The 20,911-nt window shown below is 34.3% G+C and overlaps 1 protein-coding gene across 6 annotated transcripts in view; it reads left to right on the top strand.

The window, feature by feature from the left end:
- FER (FER tyrosine kinase) overlaps positions 1 to 20,911 on the top strand; it is a 451,402-nt gene that overhangs the window by 344,623 nt on the left and 85,868 nt on the right. For all 6 annotated transcript variants that reach the window (XM_055112518.2, XM_034960319.3, XM_063604583.1 and 3 more), the window contains one exon: positions 10,205 to 10,328. In XM_055112518.2, coding sequence (XP_054968493.1) covers positions 10,205 to 10,328 — 124 coding nt within the window. The remainder of the gene's footprint in view (positions 1 to 10,204; positions 10,329 to 20,911) is intronic.

Genomic DNA, 20,911 nt, shown 5'->3' on the forward strand with positions numbered 1-20,911 from the left:
GTACAGCAGACAGCAAATGGAGTGAGAGATTACAAGCTCTTAAAAAAGACAACTGCAAACTTCTCTAGGTGGGAAATTACATGCACAATCTCAAGTCACATCCCCCCAAAAAGAGTTCAGAGATTCCCCAAATATCTAGCTGGACTAAATGGTGTATATATTCCTCTGTATGAAGCCAATCCATAAAGATTTGTAGTGGTGGCTGTTTTTATAAATGCACAAACTTAGCAAAAAATCACAAGACACATGAAGAAACAGGGAAACGTGGCCCAATCAAAGGAGCAAAATAAATTTACAGGCCAACCCCCAAAGAAACAGGGATTTATTAATTACCTGACAAATAATTCAATATAAAGTTCAGTGCTTTGCATGGGAACACAGACAATTAAACAAAAAAATCAGGAAAACAATGAATGAACAAAATGAAAATACTCACAGAGAGGGAAACTATAAAAAAGAATTAAGCAGAAGTTCTGGAGTGAAAGAATACCATAACTGAATAGTAAAATTTAGTAGTGGAATTCAGCAACAGACTTGATTAAATATAGGAAAGAATCATTAAACTCAAAGATATGTCATTTGAAATTACCAAATCCAAGGAGTAAAAAGAAAAACAAATGGAGGAAAAGTGAAGAAAACCTAAAGGACTTATGGGACACCATCACATGGACCAATATACACATTAGGGGATTTTCAGAAGGATAAAAGTAAGAGAAGGGGACAGAGAGCTTGGAGTGCTATATTGCTTCTCTTGAATGCTTCTAGGAAAATGTGAGAAGACAGATACAGATTAAAGATGAAATTTGTAATCAAAAGGGGAACAGAGCATAAAGATTTGGAAAATTGTCAGCCTTACCATGTTGTAAAAGAATGGGAGAAACCACTGAAGGTGTGGTTGAACCAATTTAATAAGGAAATTAGTCTGGATGGAAGGAAGACAGAGGCTATTCATCAAAACAATGCATTTTGGAGATCTTAGAGGCTGCCACTCCCATCATAGGCCCATATTATCAGGACCTTGAGGGCAGTACACTTTTAAGGGGGCTAGGGAACCCATTGGACCTTGGAGGGTGTTTTCCAGGGATGCTTCAAGTTTCTAATCCTTGCATCCTGGTGTAGTGTTCCTCGGTCACCCCAGATATGGCTCCTGTGGGCCCAGGTGCTGTCCTCTGGAAAGTACAAGCCATAAACCTTGGTGGTGTCCATATGGTGCTAACTGCAGGTATGCAGTGTGCACATCTGTGAAAGCATGGATGCCTCCACCCAGATTCCACGGAGAGCCTCAGAGCCTTGGCAGATAACTGCCGCGGGCAAAGAGCCACCACAGAGAGCCCCGACTAGAGCAATGCCTAGCAGTCAGGGGCTCAGTGCTACTCCTAAAACCCCAGACCTGTAGAGCCACCAACATGGAAAGCCAGCTTGAGAGAGCTGCAGGCACCCAGCCTCAACCCTTGAGAGCTGCAATGTACACTGCACATAGCCAAGCCATGAGTGTAGGGCTACCCAAGGTCTTTGGGGCAAATACCCCACCCTGGTGTGTCATGAACTTTCAGGGGCCAGGAGACAAATGCTGTGGTTTGAATCAACATCCTCCCTGACCCCCTGGACACACACACTTCTTACCTAAGACTCAATGTGATAATATTAAGAGGTGGGGCCTTCAGAGGTGAATAAATAAAGAGGGAAGAGCTTTCTTTATTATTTATTAAGAAATTTATTTATTAAGAAATACCATTATTATGATGTAGAGTAGTGACTTTATAAAAAGTCTGGAAGGGACTAGCTAGGGGTCCTTTTTTGCCCTTCTATCCTTTCTATAATGGGAGGACACATTGTATGTCCTCTCCAGAGGACACGGCTTTCAAGGTACCAGCTTGGAATCAAAGATCAGGCCCTCACCAGACACCAAGCCTGCTGACACCTTTATCTTGGAGTTGCCTAAAATGACCTAAATGTAAGATCTGAAAGTATAAAACTGCTAGAAGAAAACATGGATATTTGATTGGACAATGATATTTGGATATGACACCAAAAGCCTAGGCAACTAATGCAAAAATAGACAGGGAGAGTACATCAATCTTAAAAACCTTATGATGGCAAAAAAAAAAAAAAAAAAAAACCATCAGAGGGAAAAAGCAACCTAAAGAATGAGAGAAAAGTTTACAAACCACATATCTGATAAAGGTTTAATATCCAGAATAAATAAAGAATTCCTGCAACTCAACAACAAAAAGTAAAAAACCCAATTAAAAAATGAGCAGAGGACTTAGACATTTTCTCCAAGGAAGATATGCACATAGATAAGCAAATTGAAAGATTTTCTGTATAACTAAGTATCAGGACAATGCAATCAAAATCACAATAAGGTATCACTTTACATCTGTTAGGATGGCCACTATAAAAAAAAGTAGAAGATAAAAAGTTTTGGAGAGGATGTGGAGAAAACAGAATCCTGTGCATTGCCGTTATAATCGTGAAAAAGTAAAACTGTGATGGCAAACAGTATGGAGCTTCCTCAAAAAATTAAAACTGGAACTATCATATAATCTAGACATCCCATTTCTGGATATATATTCAAAAGAATTGAAAACAAGATTTTGAAAAGATACAGTTACACTTGTGTTCATTTCGGTGTGATTCACAACAACCAAGAAGTAGAGGCAGTGTAATATCCACGGACAGATGAATGGATAAAGAAAATGGGGTATATACATAAAATGGAATATTATTCAGCCTTAAAGAAGAAAATTGTGCCAAATGCTACAACATAGATAAACCTTGAAAACATTGTGCTAAGTGAAATAAAACAGCCACAGAAAGACAAATACTGCATAATTCCACTTATATATGGGATATCTGAAGTAGTCAAACTTACAGAAACAAAGTAGAATGATGGTTACCAGGGATTGCAAGGAAGGGAAAACAGTGTTGTTGTTCAATGAGTGTAGAGTTTCAATCAAGTAAAACCAAAAGTTCTAGAGATGTGTTGTACAACAATATGTAATATGTTAAGATTGGACTGTACATTTAAAAATTGTTAATACAGTAAATTTATTGTGTAAATTTATGTGGTTTTTACCACAATAAAAAAGTAAGAAAGAAGATTCTTGTTTATTCAGCCTTGTTTTAATACAGACATTCCCAACTCTTGCTGCAATGTGTTCTTTACAAGTATTATTTTAATATAATATTTCTGTAATCTGATAGAAGTAGTTTTATAATTGGTGAATGTATTTCTGATCAAAATCTATACGTCGTGTAAATTCTGACTACGACCAACACATTCTCATAAATATGAAAATTTATGTTTTTAATTATTTAAATAGTAAGATTGTATGACATTTTCTGTTTTTAATTATTTAATAAGATTGTATGACATCCACTGATATCATTGTTTTGGGGATCTTAATATCCCTAAAATATCTGGGTTATGATACATTCAATTTCAGAAAATATTGTTGACATTTGTAAATATTTTACCCTTTTTAAATTTAAATGTATTTGTGGATGTCATTTTATCTCACATCTCTTTTAAAAATGTAAGGAAGCTTGAATTGATGCCTTCTTTTTTTCTCTGCAGGTTTTACTGTAGCAGATAGGTATCAAAATGTAGTATTCCATTGATTTTTCTTTTTGTTTAAAAAAATACCATTGTAGCATTTAAGTATTTGAAGGGTATCCTGGAGGGTTTAGAGCCAACATATTATACATCTGACTTTCCTTTTTTTTCATTCTTGCTTTTACACTGTCTATCAGAGGCAACTTTGAGAGGGATAAGAAGCCAAAAATATAAAGTGAGTAGTTTAGCATCAAAGTAGGGAGAGAGGCAGACAGTCGAACTTCTTTGCCTTGGTGGCAAACAGTGGGTTGTGAATGGGGAGGGTGGCAGAGGACTTATGGTCTCAATGTGCATGTGTATTTGTGTGTAAATTTGTGTATCAGCCTCCAGACATAAAAAATTAATTGATAAATCCACCTTTCCAGCTTTTTTTTCTTTTTTTGAGAATTAAGAAATAACAGTACTATTGAACTCTGGTGCTACAAAAACAGAGTGAAAAGTAAAATATTGGTTGAAAATAGACAAAACAATCATAAGCATTATTTCAGTGAAAGGAGCTACAGCTATATGGAATAATTGAGTAATACAGATTGAGCATCCCAAATCCGAAATTCAAAATGCTCCTTAAAATCTAAATCTTTTTGAGGGCCAACATGATACTCAAAGGAAATGCCCACTGGAACATTTCAGATTTTCAGATTTGGAATGCTCGACCAATCTGTAATGCAAATATTCCAAAATCTGAAACACTTCTGGTCCAAGTCATTTCATATAAGAGATACTACTCTATCTGTACCTTAGAACAGTGGTTGACAAATTTTTTTTATAACGGGCCAGATAATAAAATGTTTAGGTTTTGTGGGCCATACAGACTCTGCAGGCCATCACAACTCTGCCATTATAGCATGAAAGCAGCAATAGACAATATGTAAAGGAATTAGTGTGGTTGTTTTCCAATAAAACTTTATTCACAGAAACAGGCAATAGGCTGGATTGGGCTCAAGGCCGTGGTTTGCAGACACTTAGCCTTAGAATTTCAGTAATATCACCAAAATCACCACCTTAAAAATATAAGTCAAATAAATTTAATTCCCTCATCTGTAATATGAAAAGGCTGAATTAGATTATCTCCAAAGTCCCTTCTAATGCAAACATTCTGAGTGTTTGCCAAAGTTGACTATGGCATCTCTCCTGGCAGTTTACATCATGTCTGGCAAGAGTATAGCTGTTGTTTCTTGAACAAGCAACTTAAAAATACAGTGAAATGTACTCTTTTATTTTACAGAACTGTTATCATAACTGCTATTGGTTATGTTCTCAAAAATCACCTGCCAAGGAAAAATGCAAAAGGTTCGTGCTATTCTAGTGTTAGCAGAACATGACCATCGATGAACCTCATCTGAAAAGACTGATGATATTTATTAGACCAAATTAGGAAACCCACACATTCAGCTCTGCATTTGGTCTAGCTGAAGTCTGTTACTTGGGTAGCAAGCTGTTCAGGAAGTACTTTTTTAAAGAAGGAAAAGGAATCAGGAAAGCCAGTATGTTTTTGGAGTCATTTTCTGTTTTTTAGTATTTAATCTTCCTCATCTTGCCCCACAAACCGACCCAATTCTAGCTTATTACTGAGTCTTTTCAGACCTAATGTTTCAGTTTGTTTCTATGGTTTGTTCTTGCTACAAGCCATCATCACCCCACTCAGCAACTAGAGCCCTCTCCTGGCTAATCTCCCTTTCTGTGCAGCCCATCTCTCATAAATATACCCTATATGTAGCAGCCAGTGTCCTCTGCTTTAGTGTTTGCATTGGTCCTCTCCTCTTCAGGAACTTGTTTGGGTTTATATCCTATTGTATGAAATCTATTCTGTGTTTCATGGAGTGCAGTTTACATCAGCATTCATTGTCGTTTATATTTGTCATATCGATTTTTCCCCATCATTTCTGATGGGCTGGCTAACAGCCATAATTCTCATCACTGCTGGTTAAAAAGCAAAACATTTTAAAAATAAGAATTCTGAATAATGACATAAATGGACCCCCAAAATAGTTCTCTATGATTTAGTATTTGCCTTGATTACTAGCCTGTTTTTTAACAAATAATTGAATGTAGCTAAACCAAACTTCTCAGGAAACAAATTGGTATCCTAAAAACAAGGGTAATTAATTATACATTTTATACATCACTGGAAAACTGATATATCTTAATTGAATAAACTCTGAAGTTTGTTGAAGATAAATTAAGATCCCTATGATTCAATGACAAGTCATTAGTGGCATTGCCCTGATGATCTCTTCTCTCCAATTACAAATTATAAATTAATATTCTTGTTGCATAATAATCTCACTGAGTTTATGTTTAGTGTGATCAGTTCCTCTGAGCCCCATTAATACTGAAAGAACAGGTGAGATCAAATTTTCATAGCACAGAGTAGCAGAAATCTTTCAGAAACAGTTGTTGAAAATAATAGCCACCTATCCTCTCATTAAAAGTTGGCTGCAAACAATAATAAACACTTCTACTTGTTTCAGATATTTAATATATATATTTAATCCTCAAAGTGACCTTCTGATACAGATATTATCTTATCCGTTAGATATCTTCAAATTGCTAATACAGAAGATGTATAAAAAACTCTATAGGCTTTATTCAGTTAATTGAAAAACTTAGAGGGAAGTCACACTACAGGCAGTATGTAATTTGGTGGCTTAGGCGTGTCACCAATGGCTAGTATCTTCACTCTTTTCTGCTTTCCGTGAATGCATCTTAGGATGCTTTCATCCTAAGGCTGCCAATCTTCACGATATTATGTGATGTCATGTTTATGTCTGGTTGTACTTTTTTCCTGGCACTTCTCTCAAAAAATAGTTTCTTTCACTCTTCAAGCATCTTTGCCTCTCAGTGTTATCTAATCTTCTTAAGATTTGTGCCTATTCCTGAAACAATCACTTGGGCAGGGGAAGAGATTTCATTGATTGGGCTAAGCCAGTCTAGGACCACCCTTATTATTGAGGGTCAGGTTAATACCCTCCAAAATGGTAGAGGGGCAGGCTCATGAAGGAAATTGGGATGAATCAGGGAAAATAGATGTTATACAGCAAACACCAAGTCCCTACTACAACCCTTTCTCATTTGTTTTTACAAAATAACAATAACAATAATAGTAATGGTATAAATAGTAAATAGTATTTATAACAGTATATAAATATATAATAAATATATAAATATAAATATATAATTATATAATATATAAAGTATAATAGTATAATAAATAGTAATAGTATTTATTGTGTGTACTGTGTGCTAGGCACATGCTTGATACTTTAAATACATTTTAGTCTTCAAAGCTGTCTTGAGAAATAAATGGTATTAAATGTCTGTTTTCCAGAAGTTTAGAAAGATTAAACAGTTACCCAAAGCCGCATGGTTAATCAGACCTAGGTCAGTCTGACTTAAATGTCCAAGTCTTTTCACCAAGTCATGCTATCTCCCTAGTAAACCATAAGCTGACTATTAAAAACATTGTAAGTATTGTCTTAGAAATTTATCATTATTATAGAATTCTAGGAAATAACCTATTCCATTTGGGTTTAATGTGCAACATACCCATACAGAAAAAAGTCTTGATGAGCAGAATTACAAAAGGGGTGTGAGTTATCTTTTTTTTGCCTACTTTGAGCACCAAGATCCTTATTGCAATGGTCAGGTAGGATACTCTATGCTATATGTATCCATATGCATATATACCTGTGTGCTGCATGTATGAATATTGCATATATCACAAATTCTAAGAGAGGTTTTTGTATTGGCACTTAATGAAAATGACAAAAGAACAAGTTGAAAGGGACAGGCTCTGCCTTCTAAAATAATTTTACAGTGAACACTAAAGACTATGTCATCTGATATCAGCCTTCAGTTTGTCACTTAGTGGTGATAATCGAGTATTGTGGCTAAGGGAATATCTCTGGCCCAGTCTGAGTTATTTTCTGGGTGTCCTAACTTTAGTCCCATATTCTGCCTCCTGGGGAGTTTATTTCTTGCTTCAGGGTTCTTAATACTTGTACTTGCGGAAGGCTTGGGCTTTCAATAATGATTCATAATTATTTAATTTTTATTGAGGTCCTTGCTTCCCTCTAGTTTTCTACAAGAAGCTGACTAGGCTTGTGGAATGGTGGAATTGTGTTCCTTTACTTAGTATTTGTATATCTGTGGCTTAAATAACCATAAATTGGAAATAAATTTAAAATTTACTTTCCTAGATTTAATGACTTGAAGCAAGAAATTGTTCTAAGGCAGAAATATTGTTGGATTAACTGCAGAACAATCAGAAACCCCTTGTGTATCTTTGACTGTGTTACAGTATTTGGAAAGAGTTGTCTATAGCTCTGCTTTCCTAGTACTTTATTTTCTGGACATCACTTTTCATTCATTATTTAATGCTATTTAAGTATAGTGTTTTTCTTTGTTTATTAATATATTATGTACTATTAAACAATATTTGGTAATTTGTTGAATAATAGTTTATTTGTTAAATAATTTGTTGAATAACAAATGTGGGTTGGGAGTACAAAGAGTATTATATCAAGAAGTAAATTTTTAAAAGGCAGGAGGCAGATGATAAAGTGCTAACTGGAAAAAAAGTATCAGGATTCTACAGAACAACACTGGGGTTATGTCATATGCTGCTTTTAAATCAAATTGCAGAAAAGATCATTTCATTTAAAAGTTAGTCTATAGCTCAGACAGAATACTATGTGGTTTCAAAACCAGAAGCGTACACGTTTTCTAAAGCAGTTACATATATCTAACAAAAGAATTAATATGTGAATATTGGTTCAAGTAATAGCTTGAACTAAATATTAATTTCAAGTCTATTTTAATAGGCATTTTAGTACCTATTAAAGTTGATAAATTAGTGGAATTTTACTTTTCACTATTGAAATCAGTTTTTGTTCCGATTTTTAAGTAAAGCTTGATAGAAACTATTTCAATCATCATCCTGGTAATTTAATATATTTGGTATTCTCTTAAAAGTAACAGGAAAAAAATTGTCTGACACCGTTAAGTTTATGTTTAAAGCATATAGCTTATTTGATTTTGTTAATGGCTCACCTAAATTTGTATAATACTTAATCTATGAATAAGAGAAAAGGTTAGAAAAGAAGAGGATATTTAAAGGAGAGTTAGGCAGATGTTTATTTTCTAGGTATTCTCATTAAGGAAAAAGCCACTAAGTCTTCACCTCTATAGCTTTTCTACTTAAGAAAGCATAGATCCCTGGTGAAGAAAGTAAAAGAAAAAAATAGTCTAGAAATGGCAAATAAAATGCTAATCCCTCTTTTAAAATTCTGGCTTAATATCTGGGGGCCTAATAGAGAAAGTGGGAAAGATTGTTTTTAGAGAACGTATATTTTAATATACTTTAACTCTTTTTTTAATAGTGCAATAAACTATAAAGTAACTAAAAAGAAAAATAAGCCAAAGCTTTGAATGTTAAGAGTGAATGCAAAGTTTATGGTTGCATTAGTCAGTATGGTAGTCACTGACCATATGAGGCTCTTGAGCTCTTAAAATGTGGCTAGTGCTTCTAAAAAACTGAATTTTAATTTCATTTCATTTTAATTGATTTAAATTAAAATACTGATATTGATTCAGTAATTGGAAAATTTTAAGCATATTTAGAACATCTTGGGTATGTGAATCTACTTTTCAGCTGTAAATTTAATGAAATCTAAATATAGATCAGATATTTCAGATGAAACTTACATCTAAATTGAGATGTATCATAAATGTAAATGTATTTCAAAGAGTATGATTTTAAAATGTAAAATATCTCAACTAAAATTTTCTTATTGACATATGTTGATATGTTTTGGATATGTTAGATTCAAGAAAACTATATTATTAAAATAAATTGCACGTTTTAAAAAACTTTTTAAACATTTTTAAAAATTTTTTTTAAATGTGGCTACTAGTAAACTTCAAATTACTACTTAGCTCATGTTATGTATGTCTTGGACCATAAAGGTTTAAGAAGGTTTTCTAAGACTTCACTGGAATTTATTTGATACATAAAAATACAGTCTGGGTCAGTGAGTAAATCAGGCCAAAATGATAGCATTTTTCTTTTTCTCTCTGTCCAGACACTGCTATCAGTTATGTTGGTGTGAATAGTCTAATTTTTTAAGCAATCACTGAATCTAATAGCTAATCCATATAATTTACTTTTTTGTAATTAGCTTTTATAATTTACTTTTTACATACTCATATTTGACTCATAATAATATAGTTTTCATATGGTATTAGAGGAAATCAAATTCTATAGATTTTAGTGAAGCAAATTGGTAAAAACAGTGATAAAGGAAAAAGTATGATTTTTGTATATTATTATGACCTGGATAATGTACAATATGAAACACTTAAAGTACTTAAACGGTATCTAGAAGAGATTATGGTGTCTGTTTTCTAATATGATGTGTTCTTTTCATGTTTTCTGTTATCCTCACGTCAAACAAATTGGGCAAAAAGCATGGCCAAATGTGTAATGCATTTTGCTCTGTCAAATATTCCTAATAGATCCAAATAGATGATAAATGTGACTTTCATCATAACTTTGTCTCATTGTTCATCTGTCAATTCCTCTAGGAGGTGATTTCCTCACCTTTCTGAGAAGGAAGAAGGATGAACTAAAACTCAAACAGTTAGTGAAATTTTCATTAGACGCTGCTGCTGGTATGTTGTATCTCGAGAGTAAAAACTGTATACACAGGTAAGGAGAACATTTTAAAAGCAATTTTTGGTTTTATTAATAGAATGCTGGAAAACTGATGTATTTGCTACAATACAGAAGTCATTTTCTTTCATGAAACATGTCTTTTCTTGTTTTCTGTATTTTGTGTGAAAGTGTCCTCTGCTAGTTGTTTATATAGTTTTACAAACACTCCTTTTTCCTCTTACTTGAAGTGAGTACCTAATTAGACAGTGATTTGCCTACTAGTTAGAATTTGTTTTATTATAATCATGAACAACAGTGACATGGAATGTACTACAATTTAGTAATATAAGAAACTACAGCCTTATAATCAGATAAGATTGTTTCATGTGTTGTCTATTCTCATTTTCCAAAGAAATTACATATGAAGTCATGGAAAAGCATAATAGTAAAACAGCAATTCATAACAGTGAATTTGGTCAAGGGGAAAAGATTTTCAGACTCCTTTAATGCTCTTTTGGACAAATTAATTTTTCTTTCATTTTAGTACCTCACTAATTCATGGCATCATATTGAGAAAATAAATACTAGTTATTTCAAAGGAGATTTTATGAAACTTGTTCTGATTATATGTAGTGACCTGGTCTTAATGCTTTATACATTGTGGTTTTAGTTGCTTGTAGCGGGAATTGTTTTTTAGTGCTAAATGTCAGTACAACTTATGATCTGTTGCAGAATTCATGTCAGATCCTAAATATGGCTAAGTATAAATAAGCACAATGAAGTGGAGAACTGATGCAGTTTTTATGCACCTGAAACTGTGCATAATACTGTTTAATGTGGAGCAAGGTTCATTGCTAGAGTGAGCTGTTGTACACTTTATCTAACTGGTTTTGTTACTGAAGTATACTTTTCTCTGAGGGGTATCATTGTCCAGGCTTTGCTTTAACACTCTAGTGACGTTGTATAATGTATAATTAAAGGAAAACAAAGTTACCATCACCTTAACTATACATTTATTTGATCTCAATAGATATTTTTGACTTAATTTCCCCATGCTCACCCCAAATTTTACTCAGTGTTCAGCTTTATTCTGAAACTATAATTATGACCTGTATTTTAAATATGGTTCAACAATTGCATATATTTTAAAATTCATTTCTATGGAGATATTTCTTTTGGAAATTAACTAAAAATAAGACATTATCATTGCATTTCTGTTTTACTTTCTATGACTGTAGATTGAATCACATGATAAGAATTGACTTAAAAAGCGTTTGATTCTGGATAAAAATTGTACTACCATTAATTTCCTTAGTGGTCAACACTGTGTTAAAATTAACCATAAAGGTTTTACTCTTCATTTGGAGAAAATCTGTAATTTTGGTTGCCGAGGTATTGAGGTGCTTCAAATTCTCTCTGGTAATTACTCCTTTTGTCTCTGATTTCTTTCATACCATTAGACCGCCTGTGGGCTTTAAACTGTAATAAATACACATTATTGAAACTTTTTTTTTATTTGTCAGTTACCATGACTATTCTTTAATTTCTGGGACATTGCATTTGAGAGGACCATTGTTTCAATCTCTTGCTACTTTTTGTAGTGATTATTTTCTTAAAAAATGGGTCACTGTATAAATGCCTATGTCATGAGAATTGAAACTATTCTATATTGTAGATGGCAGTTCGGTTTTTTGAATTCATTTCCCTCTCTAAATCATAATATTATCTGCTGTAATGTTGTTTTTCCCACTTTGCTTTTTAAGAATTTTCATGCCTTCACAAATTTTTGAAAGTTAACCCTTTCTTGACCACATATCCTAGCAGGTTGTGCATAGACCTATGCCATTTGCCTACTGGGAAGGTTTCCCAGTTGAACATCTTGAACAATGTCAGTGAGAGCGGGTTTGACAAATAGGTTTCAACACTAGTGCCAACTTTTAGTGAATGGTAGTGGCTCTCCCTGTATATGTTGAGAAGAATTCTAGGAACAGCCATAAAGAGTCCAGTGATCAATTAGTCACATCTGCCAGGGTACTCACGAGTATTAACACACACGCCCCAAATTTGTCATCCTTGTCATAGAATATCTTCTTTTTGTCTTTATTCTCATAAATACTTTTCTGACATTTAAAAATGTTTGTTATGACTTTTCCTTACTAGCAACAATATAATGTTTTTCTTTAATCACTTTCATTTAATTCTTCTAAACTATCTGGTTTCTTATTTCCTTTGTTAATCTTGAGTGCTAGATGAATTTTATGATATCTCCCAACTAGTGGTCCTTTGTTCCTCTTCAGACTCATTAAATGCTCTTTTGGATACATTGTTTTTTTCATTTTAGTACTTCACCAATTCATACTATTGTATTGATAAAATAAATTATTCTTTGTGTTGAGTTTTTTTATAGTAGTGAATTGTGCTGTAGAACCCTGTTGCTATGTGCCAGCCTACGTAGTTCTTTCTTTGGAAATAGTAGTTGCAATAGAATTTTACTTGATGTAGAGTTAAGACATAGATATGTGTTTTTGCTCCTAAGAAATATGAAAGAAAAAAATATAGGATTTACTACAGTGAACAGTTTTTTCCTCACTGAAAAAATTTTTAATGAATTAAAGTAATGTAAAACATGATTGAAAGTTCCCTTTAGTTTTTCAGGTAATGAGGAAAGGTTCTAAGTCTCATTTTTATATGCCAAAACATAACAAAAATAAATGCATGTCTATGAATTACAAAGCCAAGCTTTGTGTCCAGCAAATTCTAGCAAAAATTTTAAATCTTCTTTAAATTTTATATGAATTTACAAATTTTATCCTGTTCACTGACGGGAGGTCACTAGAACTCAGTATATAGTTGAAAATATTTCCAATTGTCTCTTCCAAAAATAGTGTTTTTAACTTTTAAGGACACATATTCTTTCTTTAGCTTTGTTTTATTGTTTTGATATGAGAAGAGCAGTGTTTCATTATAGGAAAACAATTATGACAACTATAAAATGGAAAGAGGTTACTGCATTAAGAAATGACCTGCATTTGGAAGTGTTCTTGTTGTAATTTCCATTTAACTTCCAGAAGAGTTCTCTTGCTACAAGTTTCTAGTGGAAACTATTTCTGTTTACAGCTTGAGGATTGCTGTATAGTTGGAATTTTGGGTTAGTTTTAATCAACGGCATTTTATTTAAAACTATTCTGTAGGCCAGTGTGAAATTTTCTTTCCTACTTGTACTTTATGAACTGTTTGAAATACACTGATAAACTTTGCGGTGTGTGTATGTTTACTTACAAAGGTATGTTACTAGATTGTTAGATGTCATCTATAAAGAATACTCTGATTTTGAAGTTAAGGGGAGTCAGGATTGACATACTTGATATTAATGGTAATGGCATTCATTTATGGTTTTATTCTTGATGAATCCTACTGCCAAATTTGTTTTTATTCAGGTTTATTTCTAAAAGTTGGCTTTGTGCCATTGTTCTTTGATATCTACAGAAAGTAAAAGGAGGACACACTTTTTATTGCCATATACTTGAGTGAAAGCCCACAATTTATGGGGAGTTTGGGGAACATTTCTTAATTTCATATGTCATTGTCGATATCAGAAAAGATATATTTTGGAGGGGTTAGGTAGAATATGATTTCTTTTTCTAATTTTCAACTCTATACTGATTCTCTTCATGTTTGGTTGCTCTAACACAGTGATTTTTGTTTATCATGGAGTAAGCTAACAACTTTACAAATTAAAGAATATTAGACCACATTTATTTTATTAATCAGTCAGTTTTGCTTATCCATTGAAGACATTGATATTTCCAGTGTTTCACAAATGTGGGCAGTTGACTACTCTATGCCAGGGGCTACCAAAATGAAGATTATAGTCACTGCCCTCATATGGATAGAACAAAAGTTAACAATAATGCAAAGAGATAGTCAACTTTGTGATAAAATCTACAGAATTCTTTGGGAGTAATATCAAGAGAGTCTAATATGACCTGTCAGTATGGGGACGATGATGGGAATAATCAGGGAAACTTTGCAGAGGATACCCTCTGAGTGAGACTTGGTGGATGGGTGTGTCACTGAATAGAAGGAGTAAGAAGATTCCAACTGAAGGAAAATTGAAAGCAAAGTTACAATGCTTTGTAAGAGAGAGCTTGACTTAATTGTGGACATTTTGTTGAACGAATATGAATTTTAACTGAAAAAAGAAAACTAATTTGAACAAAATTTACAAAACCCTAAAAAATGTATAATCTCATGAAAATGTATATGAGACCAATATTTTTTTTTCTTTTTTTCTTTTTTTTTTTTCTTCTTTTTTGAGACGGGGTCTCACTCTGTCGCCCAGGCTGAGTGCAGTGGCGCCATCTCGGCTCACTGCAAGCTCTGCCTCTCAGGTTCACGCCATTCTCCTACCTCAGCCTCATGAGTAGCTGGGACTACAGGTGCCCGCCACCAGGCCCGGCTAATTTTTTTGTGTTTTTAGTAGAGACAGAGTTTCACCATGTTAGCCAGGATGGTCTCAATCTCCTGACCTCGTGATCCGCCTGCCTTGGCCTCCCAAAGTGCTGGGATTACAAGCATGAGCCACCGTGCCCGGCCAAGACTAATATTATTTTTAAGCTTCATTGGGAAAACTAATTTAGGAAGACTAAGATTGCCCGGAAGGGAGTAATATTATATTTCATTTATATATTCTAGAAGAGATTGCCTTGTCCAGTGATTTCTAATAAGGATTACCTATGTGTACTTTTTTAGTTAAATGTAAGATACTGCTTCCAGCTTATATTTGTGTGTGTGTGTGTGTGCGTGTTTTGAGACTTCATATTTTATTAAGTAAAAGATTTGGTATGCTTCTGACCATTTACATTTTTCCCGATGATCTTTGAGGATTTTTTTCTCTATTTTTGTACTGAAAATGATTACCTAGTGTCTGAGCTTTTCCTAAACTGTGAATATACTGAAAAAGTATTTTGTCCTTGGTGCACCTTCAAATCATTTAAATGGTAAAATAAAGACAAAATAAATAAAAATAAAATAAAATGTTTTCTGTGATGTTTTGAACCCTTCATCATTTCTGTCACTCGTGATCTACCATATACTCAATTGAAGGCACTGTAAGACCACTTTAAGTAACTGAGACCCAGAGAGATTAAAGGAAGGTCACCTAAACAATTAGTGGCTGGGCCACTGCTAGGTCCTAAATGTGCTGACTCCATTCTGACACATTTCCTGTAATTCCAGTGCCAGTGTTTTGCTCTGTCTCATTCAAGTATTAGTAACCCTAACAGCTGGCATTTATTAAGGGCTCACTGAGTACTAGACACAGTTCTAAGTGCTTTAGATGCAATGTCTGAGAATGTCAGCTTCCTGAGATCAGTGATTTTTATTCATATCGTTCACTAATGGATTCCAAAAGCCTGGAACAGTGCCTAGCAATTGAAGCTAAATGAATGAACCTTCAAAACAATAGCGGTACTATTGTTTAAGCCCGTTTTACACATGAGGAAACTCACAGTTAGGGAGTTTGAGTATCGTGCCCAAGATCATATTAAAAACAAGTGGTAGTTTCAGGATGTGAATCTCAGCACTCTGGTTCTAAGGCCACACACTGAATCTACTCTACTGCCTTGTACGACAGAGGTATCTTCTGATTACCTAGGAAAGTCAAGGCAGAAGGCCGAATGGTATTTGATGTGATGACTAAGCTTATATTTAACATCTGTACTCTGTAATGATCATGAGCAAAAACAGAAGAGGGTTCTGAAGGCTGTGAAACATAATTCTAGAAAGACAAACCAAGATGTTTTTATCATTTAATGAACAGTTGCTGAAATGCAGGAGCATTTTGTTATTGCTTCTCTATTTAATAAGAGCTTGAATTTTTTTTTCATTTTTATATACTGTTGTTTAGAATGCCCCCTTATGCTTTATCTGTTAATTAAACACACAGGATTAACATAGAGATGTGATAATCTCAGTTAGTTGACTAAGCATTTATGACTAATTTTCTTGTTCTGACATTTGATTTACAATTTTGAATATATTAAGCTGTATTTTTATTTTTAGCTTTGAAACCAATTTTGCTATAATACAGAGAGGACTGCTCAATAATTTTAAATGTATTAAGAATATATAGTCCTTCTTTAACCCTTTTTTCCTGTTACAAATTGGTATTTGTATATGCAGTGCAATTATCATACAAAGATAATGTAAGTGAACACCTTTATAAAAATTTTTTATCCTACTGCTTTATTCAGGGTAAAAATTTCCCACCACTAGTTTCACTCATTTTAATTAAGGACTTTTCCCTAAAGACACATGTGTAATATGTTTCCAGGAATGAAAAAAGAGACCTTCCTTTATGTTAGCCAATTAACATATTGGCTTGGGTTAATGTACCAGCATATCTAGCTGCTACTTTAGAAAACAAAAATGAGAGATTTGGAGTAAAGGGTCAGAGGACAGTAGTTAACTATTTATGGTTACTGGTAGGAAAGATGCAGTATATGCAGAGACTGTTGAGGACTTAAGGGCAGTCCATTGAGGACACTGAAAGTCCTTGAGAGTGAGAGGAAAAGGAATGAAGGGAATAGTACATTAAGGCTATTTCATGGTTTAGTTAGGGCTAGCCATGTCCTGTGTTACACAGATATGAAAGAAGAGAAAATTGGCTGATGTCTCATATTCTTCCTCATTTCTGACTTTTTTCCAGTCAATTACAATAAGTACATTTTGGATTCAGAATGTCAAAAAAGTGATCTTTTACATTAAACAATTACAAATGGTTACAGTTACCATTTTTCTTTTAGGGAATATTTGATTACAAGGAACAGAAACTAAGCCATAGGAGTTTTTCTTTTAACTTTTATTTTAGGCTCAGGGGGTACATGTGAAGGTTTGTTATACAGGTAAACTCATCTCACAGGCGGTTGTTGTACAGATTGTTTCATTATCCACGTATTAAGCCTAGTACCCAGTAGTTTCTTTTTCTGCTCCTCTCCCTCCCTCCACCCTCTACCCTCAAGTAGACCCCAGTGTCTGTTGTTCCATTCTTAATATTTATAAGTTCTCATCATTTAGCTCACACTTATAAGTGAGAATATGCAATATTTGGTTGTTCCTGTGTTAGTTTCCTTTATCATAAGGAAAGTTATGGGGTTATCTCACAGAACTCAAGGACAGAAAGTTCAGCCAGGCTTTGGAGTTCTTGAAACTAGTAACCGGGAAGCAGTCAGGGACCAAGGCAGCATCTCTTTTTGTCTTTCCCTGTGTGTTCATTTGGAGTTTCATTAATGCTTTTTAACGTGTTGCTGCTCATTTTCCCTTTCACCATGAAGACTACATTCCTCCGCTCTTCTTGTAAAGGGCCCTCAAATGACATTTAGGCTAATATAACCTGCCAGGCCCAGCATCTGCAGGTAATTAATTAGTCTTTGAGCTCAAATTTCAAATTATGGACACAAATAATTGGCCCAGCTTATATTAAATGTCTATCCCAATTTTAATAACATGGCTAGACAGGAAAGAGTGTGCAGGGTCACTGTTACCTAGAGCTAGAGGAGCCAATCTCTTGTGTGCAAGGGGATAGTTCTCAGATGATGGGGCATGTACTAAAAGGCTTCAAAAGATGGCTATCGTACACTCATGGAGCGCTCACTGTTTGCCAAGTACATTCATATGCTCATTTAACCTTATATTTCTATGAGATTGGTACTATTTAATCTACATTTCATAATGGAATAGATTGAGCCACAAAAGAGTAAGTAACTTTTCTAATGTCACACAGCTAGTAAGAGGAAGATTCAGGCCTATTCTAAGCTGATGATAAAACCTGTGAAGTAAAGCAAAAGAATTAAACTATGTATTAGATATATTTATCATTTTCTTCCCTTTTGTGAAGATGATCAGCCATATGGATATCCCTCTTATGAAGCAAACTTAAAACTAATAAATGATGATTTAGAGAAAGCCTTGTTGTAGGGAGAAGAGAATCTTTTATAGATCCTATCTCTGTATTTTCCTGGGATGATTCATTCCCTCACATTTCATGTCACAGGGACTGCCAGTTGGTCCATTCAGTCTCCTTAAATCCTATCTCATACCAAGTCCATCCAACAGGCAGGAGATCAATCTCAGTACAGTGGAATTGGGTTCATGATTATCTCCAAAACTTGGCTGACCATTGGTTCAACCATTGATTTGAGAATTCATGTTCTCAAGTCAAACCTGATTTATGATAAAGTAACTCACTTTTTCTAGTTAGTCTTGATCAAATTCTGGGGAATTCAGCAGAACATAGATGACGCAGAAACAAGTTTGACCTTCTGGCTTGCAAATTATCTCCTACTTTCTGGCCTCCAAGGCAGGATTGAGCAATCAACATACAGAACTAGAGAACTCTAGCTGGACATTGACTCTCAATTTTAAAAATTACTGGGTTCTTTGCCCAATTATTGTTTTAAAATATTGTTCATCATTTTATTAAATACAAAAGCACTACAAGAAATCCTTTTCAGTCCCAGGCTTCTCTTTTAAAGTGTTCTGTGCCAGTCTGGACTGTTTCCATCCACATTGCCAACTCTGATATCTATTAAGTGTAAGCATTTGCAGAGCAGTTAGCAGCTTCAGCATAGTGGCTAAGACCACCGATTTGAAACTGGAATGCTCTGTGCATGAATCCTAGGTTTTCAACAAATGAGCTGTGTGATTTTAGACCTCCCCTCCTCCCCACCTGGGAATTGCCTGTAACCCATAACCTGTTTTATTTTTTGTGATAGTCCTTACTATCACCTGTTTATTTTATTTATATAAACATACACATGTATGTGCATATATTCACATGTATATATGCTTATGCATGTATTTATATAGACACATATATAAAATAACTGGTTTCCTTTTTATTGCTTATCTCCCCCAACTAGACTGTAAGTTCCATGAGGACATTGACTTTATTTTGTCCATTACTTAGTACTCAATACAGAGCTTCTAGTCATTGCTCATCAAAAATTTGTTGAATGAGTGAATGAAGTTACTTACTATGCTTCATTTCTTCCAGTATAAAATCAGGATGATAATATTCACTCCAGTACACTGATTCAGGTTAGAGAAGGCAAGGCTACTTAAGTAGCAAAGGAGTATCTGAAGGCTTTCCACTCCCCACAGCATCTCAGGGGGACCACAACTTAAGAAGAAACCACACACGCCCATACCATTTTAAGATTAGATTAAGTTGTCTGTTTAGCTGAAGATACAGAAATGTTCCAGAAAAAGATAGCCACATAAAGCAAGAGCAAATGCACGATATTTCAATTCACCTTACCATGGTCCCCAGAGTTTCTAATAGTGACACTATCTAAAAAGGGTAGGGCTTGTTGAATCTGAGATGCTCATTTTCTTGCTAATTATACTCCCATTCAGGGTGTACTTATACATCTATGTAGGTTTGTTGAATGTAAAGTTTTAAACATAGGGCTATACTGGTTTTTATGCCAAATCCGGTGTTAACAAGGTTGAATCCTTACTCTGGGAAAAATGCAAAGTTAAAGGCGGGCTGTCTCTAGGCACTGTATCTCTGACTCCACCCATATCTCCATAGTCTGCTACTTCAATTTCATTACCCCTTTAGCTAAGTGTTACCAATACTGAGTATGTTTTGGCCAAGCATTCTTCAAGATTCTCTGGCTACAGTGATGAATGAAACAAAGCTCTACCCTTAGGGAACTTTAGTAATTGGGGAAAGTGGATAATAAACATATTTTTAAAAAATAATAAACAATCAAATATAAAATAGTCCATGTGTTAAAAAGTGATATAGAGGATAATAGGACAAAAGAGAAAGGGATGGTGGAGATGGGCACCATTTTATATAGGGTGTTAAGAGAAGACCCAAAGGAGATAAAAGAGTGAGCCATGTGAATATCAGTGAGAAGAGCCTTCCTGGCAATGAGCATTGGAACTGCAAAATAGAACAGAGACAGGGGCGTGCTAGGTGTGTCAAAGTAAGCCAGCAAGGTCAGAAAATTAGGTGAGTTGTTACATGGCCAGATCATAAAGTTCTTGTAAGCCATTGAAAGGGCTGTGGCTTTTAGTCCACATGAGGTGGGGGTAATTGATGGCAATTTGATCTGTTCCAGGTTTATGAAGAATCAGTGGAATTCTTTTTTATATATTTTTTAATTTTATTATTATTATACTTTAAGTTTTAGGGTACATGTGTACAATGTGCAGGTTTGTTACATATGTATACATGTGCCATGTTTGTGTGCTGCACCCATTAACTCGTCATTTAACATTAGGTATATCTCCTAATGCTATTTTGTAATTCTAACAATTTTAACGTATTACTACATCAAACTGTAATGAGCCAAATGAAAGAAAAACATAACTCATAGCTTCTTTTCTACTGGGACGCTACTATATGCTGACTGCTGTGCTACTGGTGATACAATCATGAGCAAGATGGACAGAGTACCATTCCTCCTGGCATTGTTTTATCACACTATGTAATTCTTGTAATGGAAGAAAAATGAAGACCTTGAAATTAATGGCACTCAGAGTCTTAGCTACAGTTTTTTATATTTAAATTGGACATATGTTTCCCAAATAAGTTCTAGATCTTTAGAAGTATACTTTGATAA

Source organism: Pan paniscus, chromosome 4 (genome assembly GCF_029289425.2).
Source record: "Pan paniscus chromosome 4, NHGRI_mPanPan1-v2.0_pri, whole genome shotgun sequence".
NCBI classification, from domain to species: domain Eukaryota; kingdom Metazoa; phylum Chordata; class Mammalia; order Primates; family Hominidae; genus Pan; species Pan paniscus.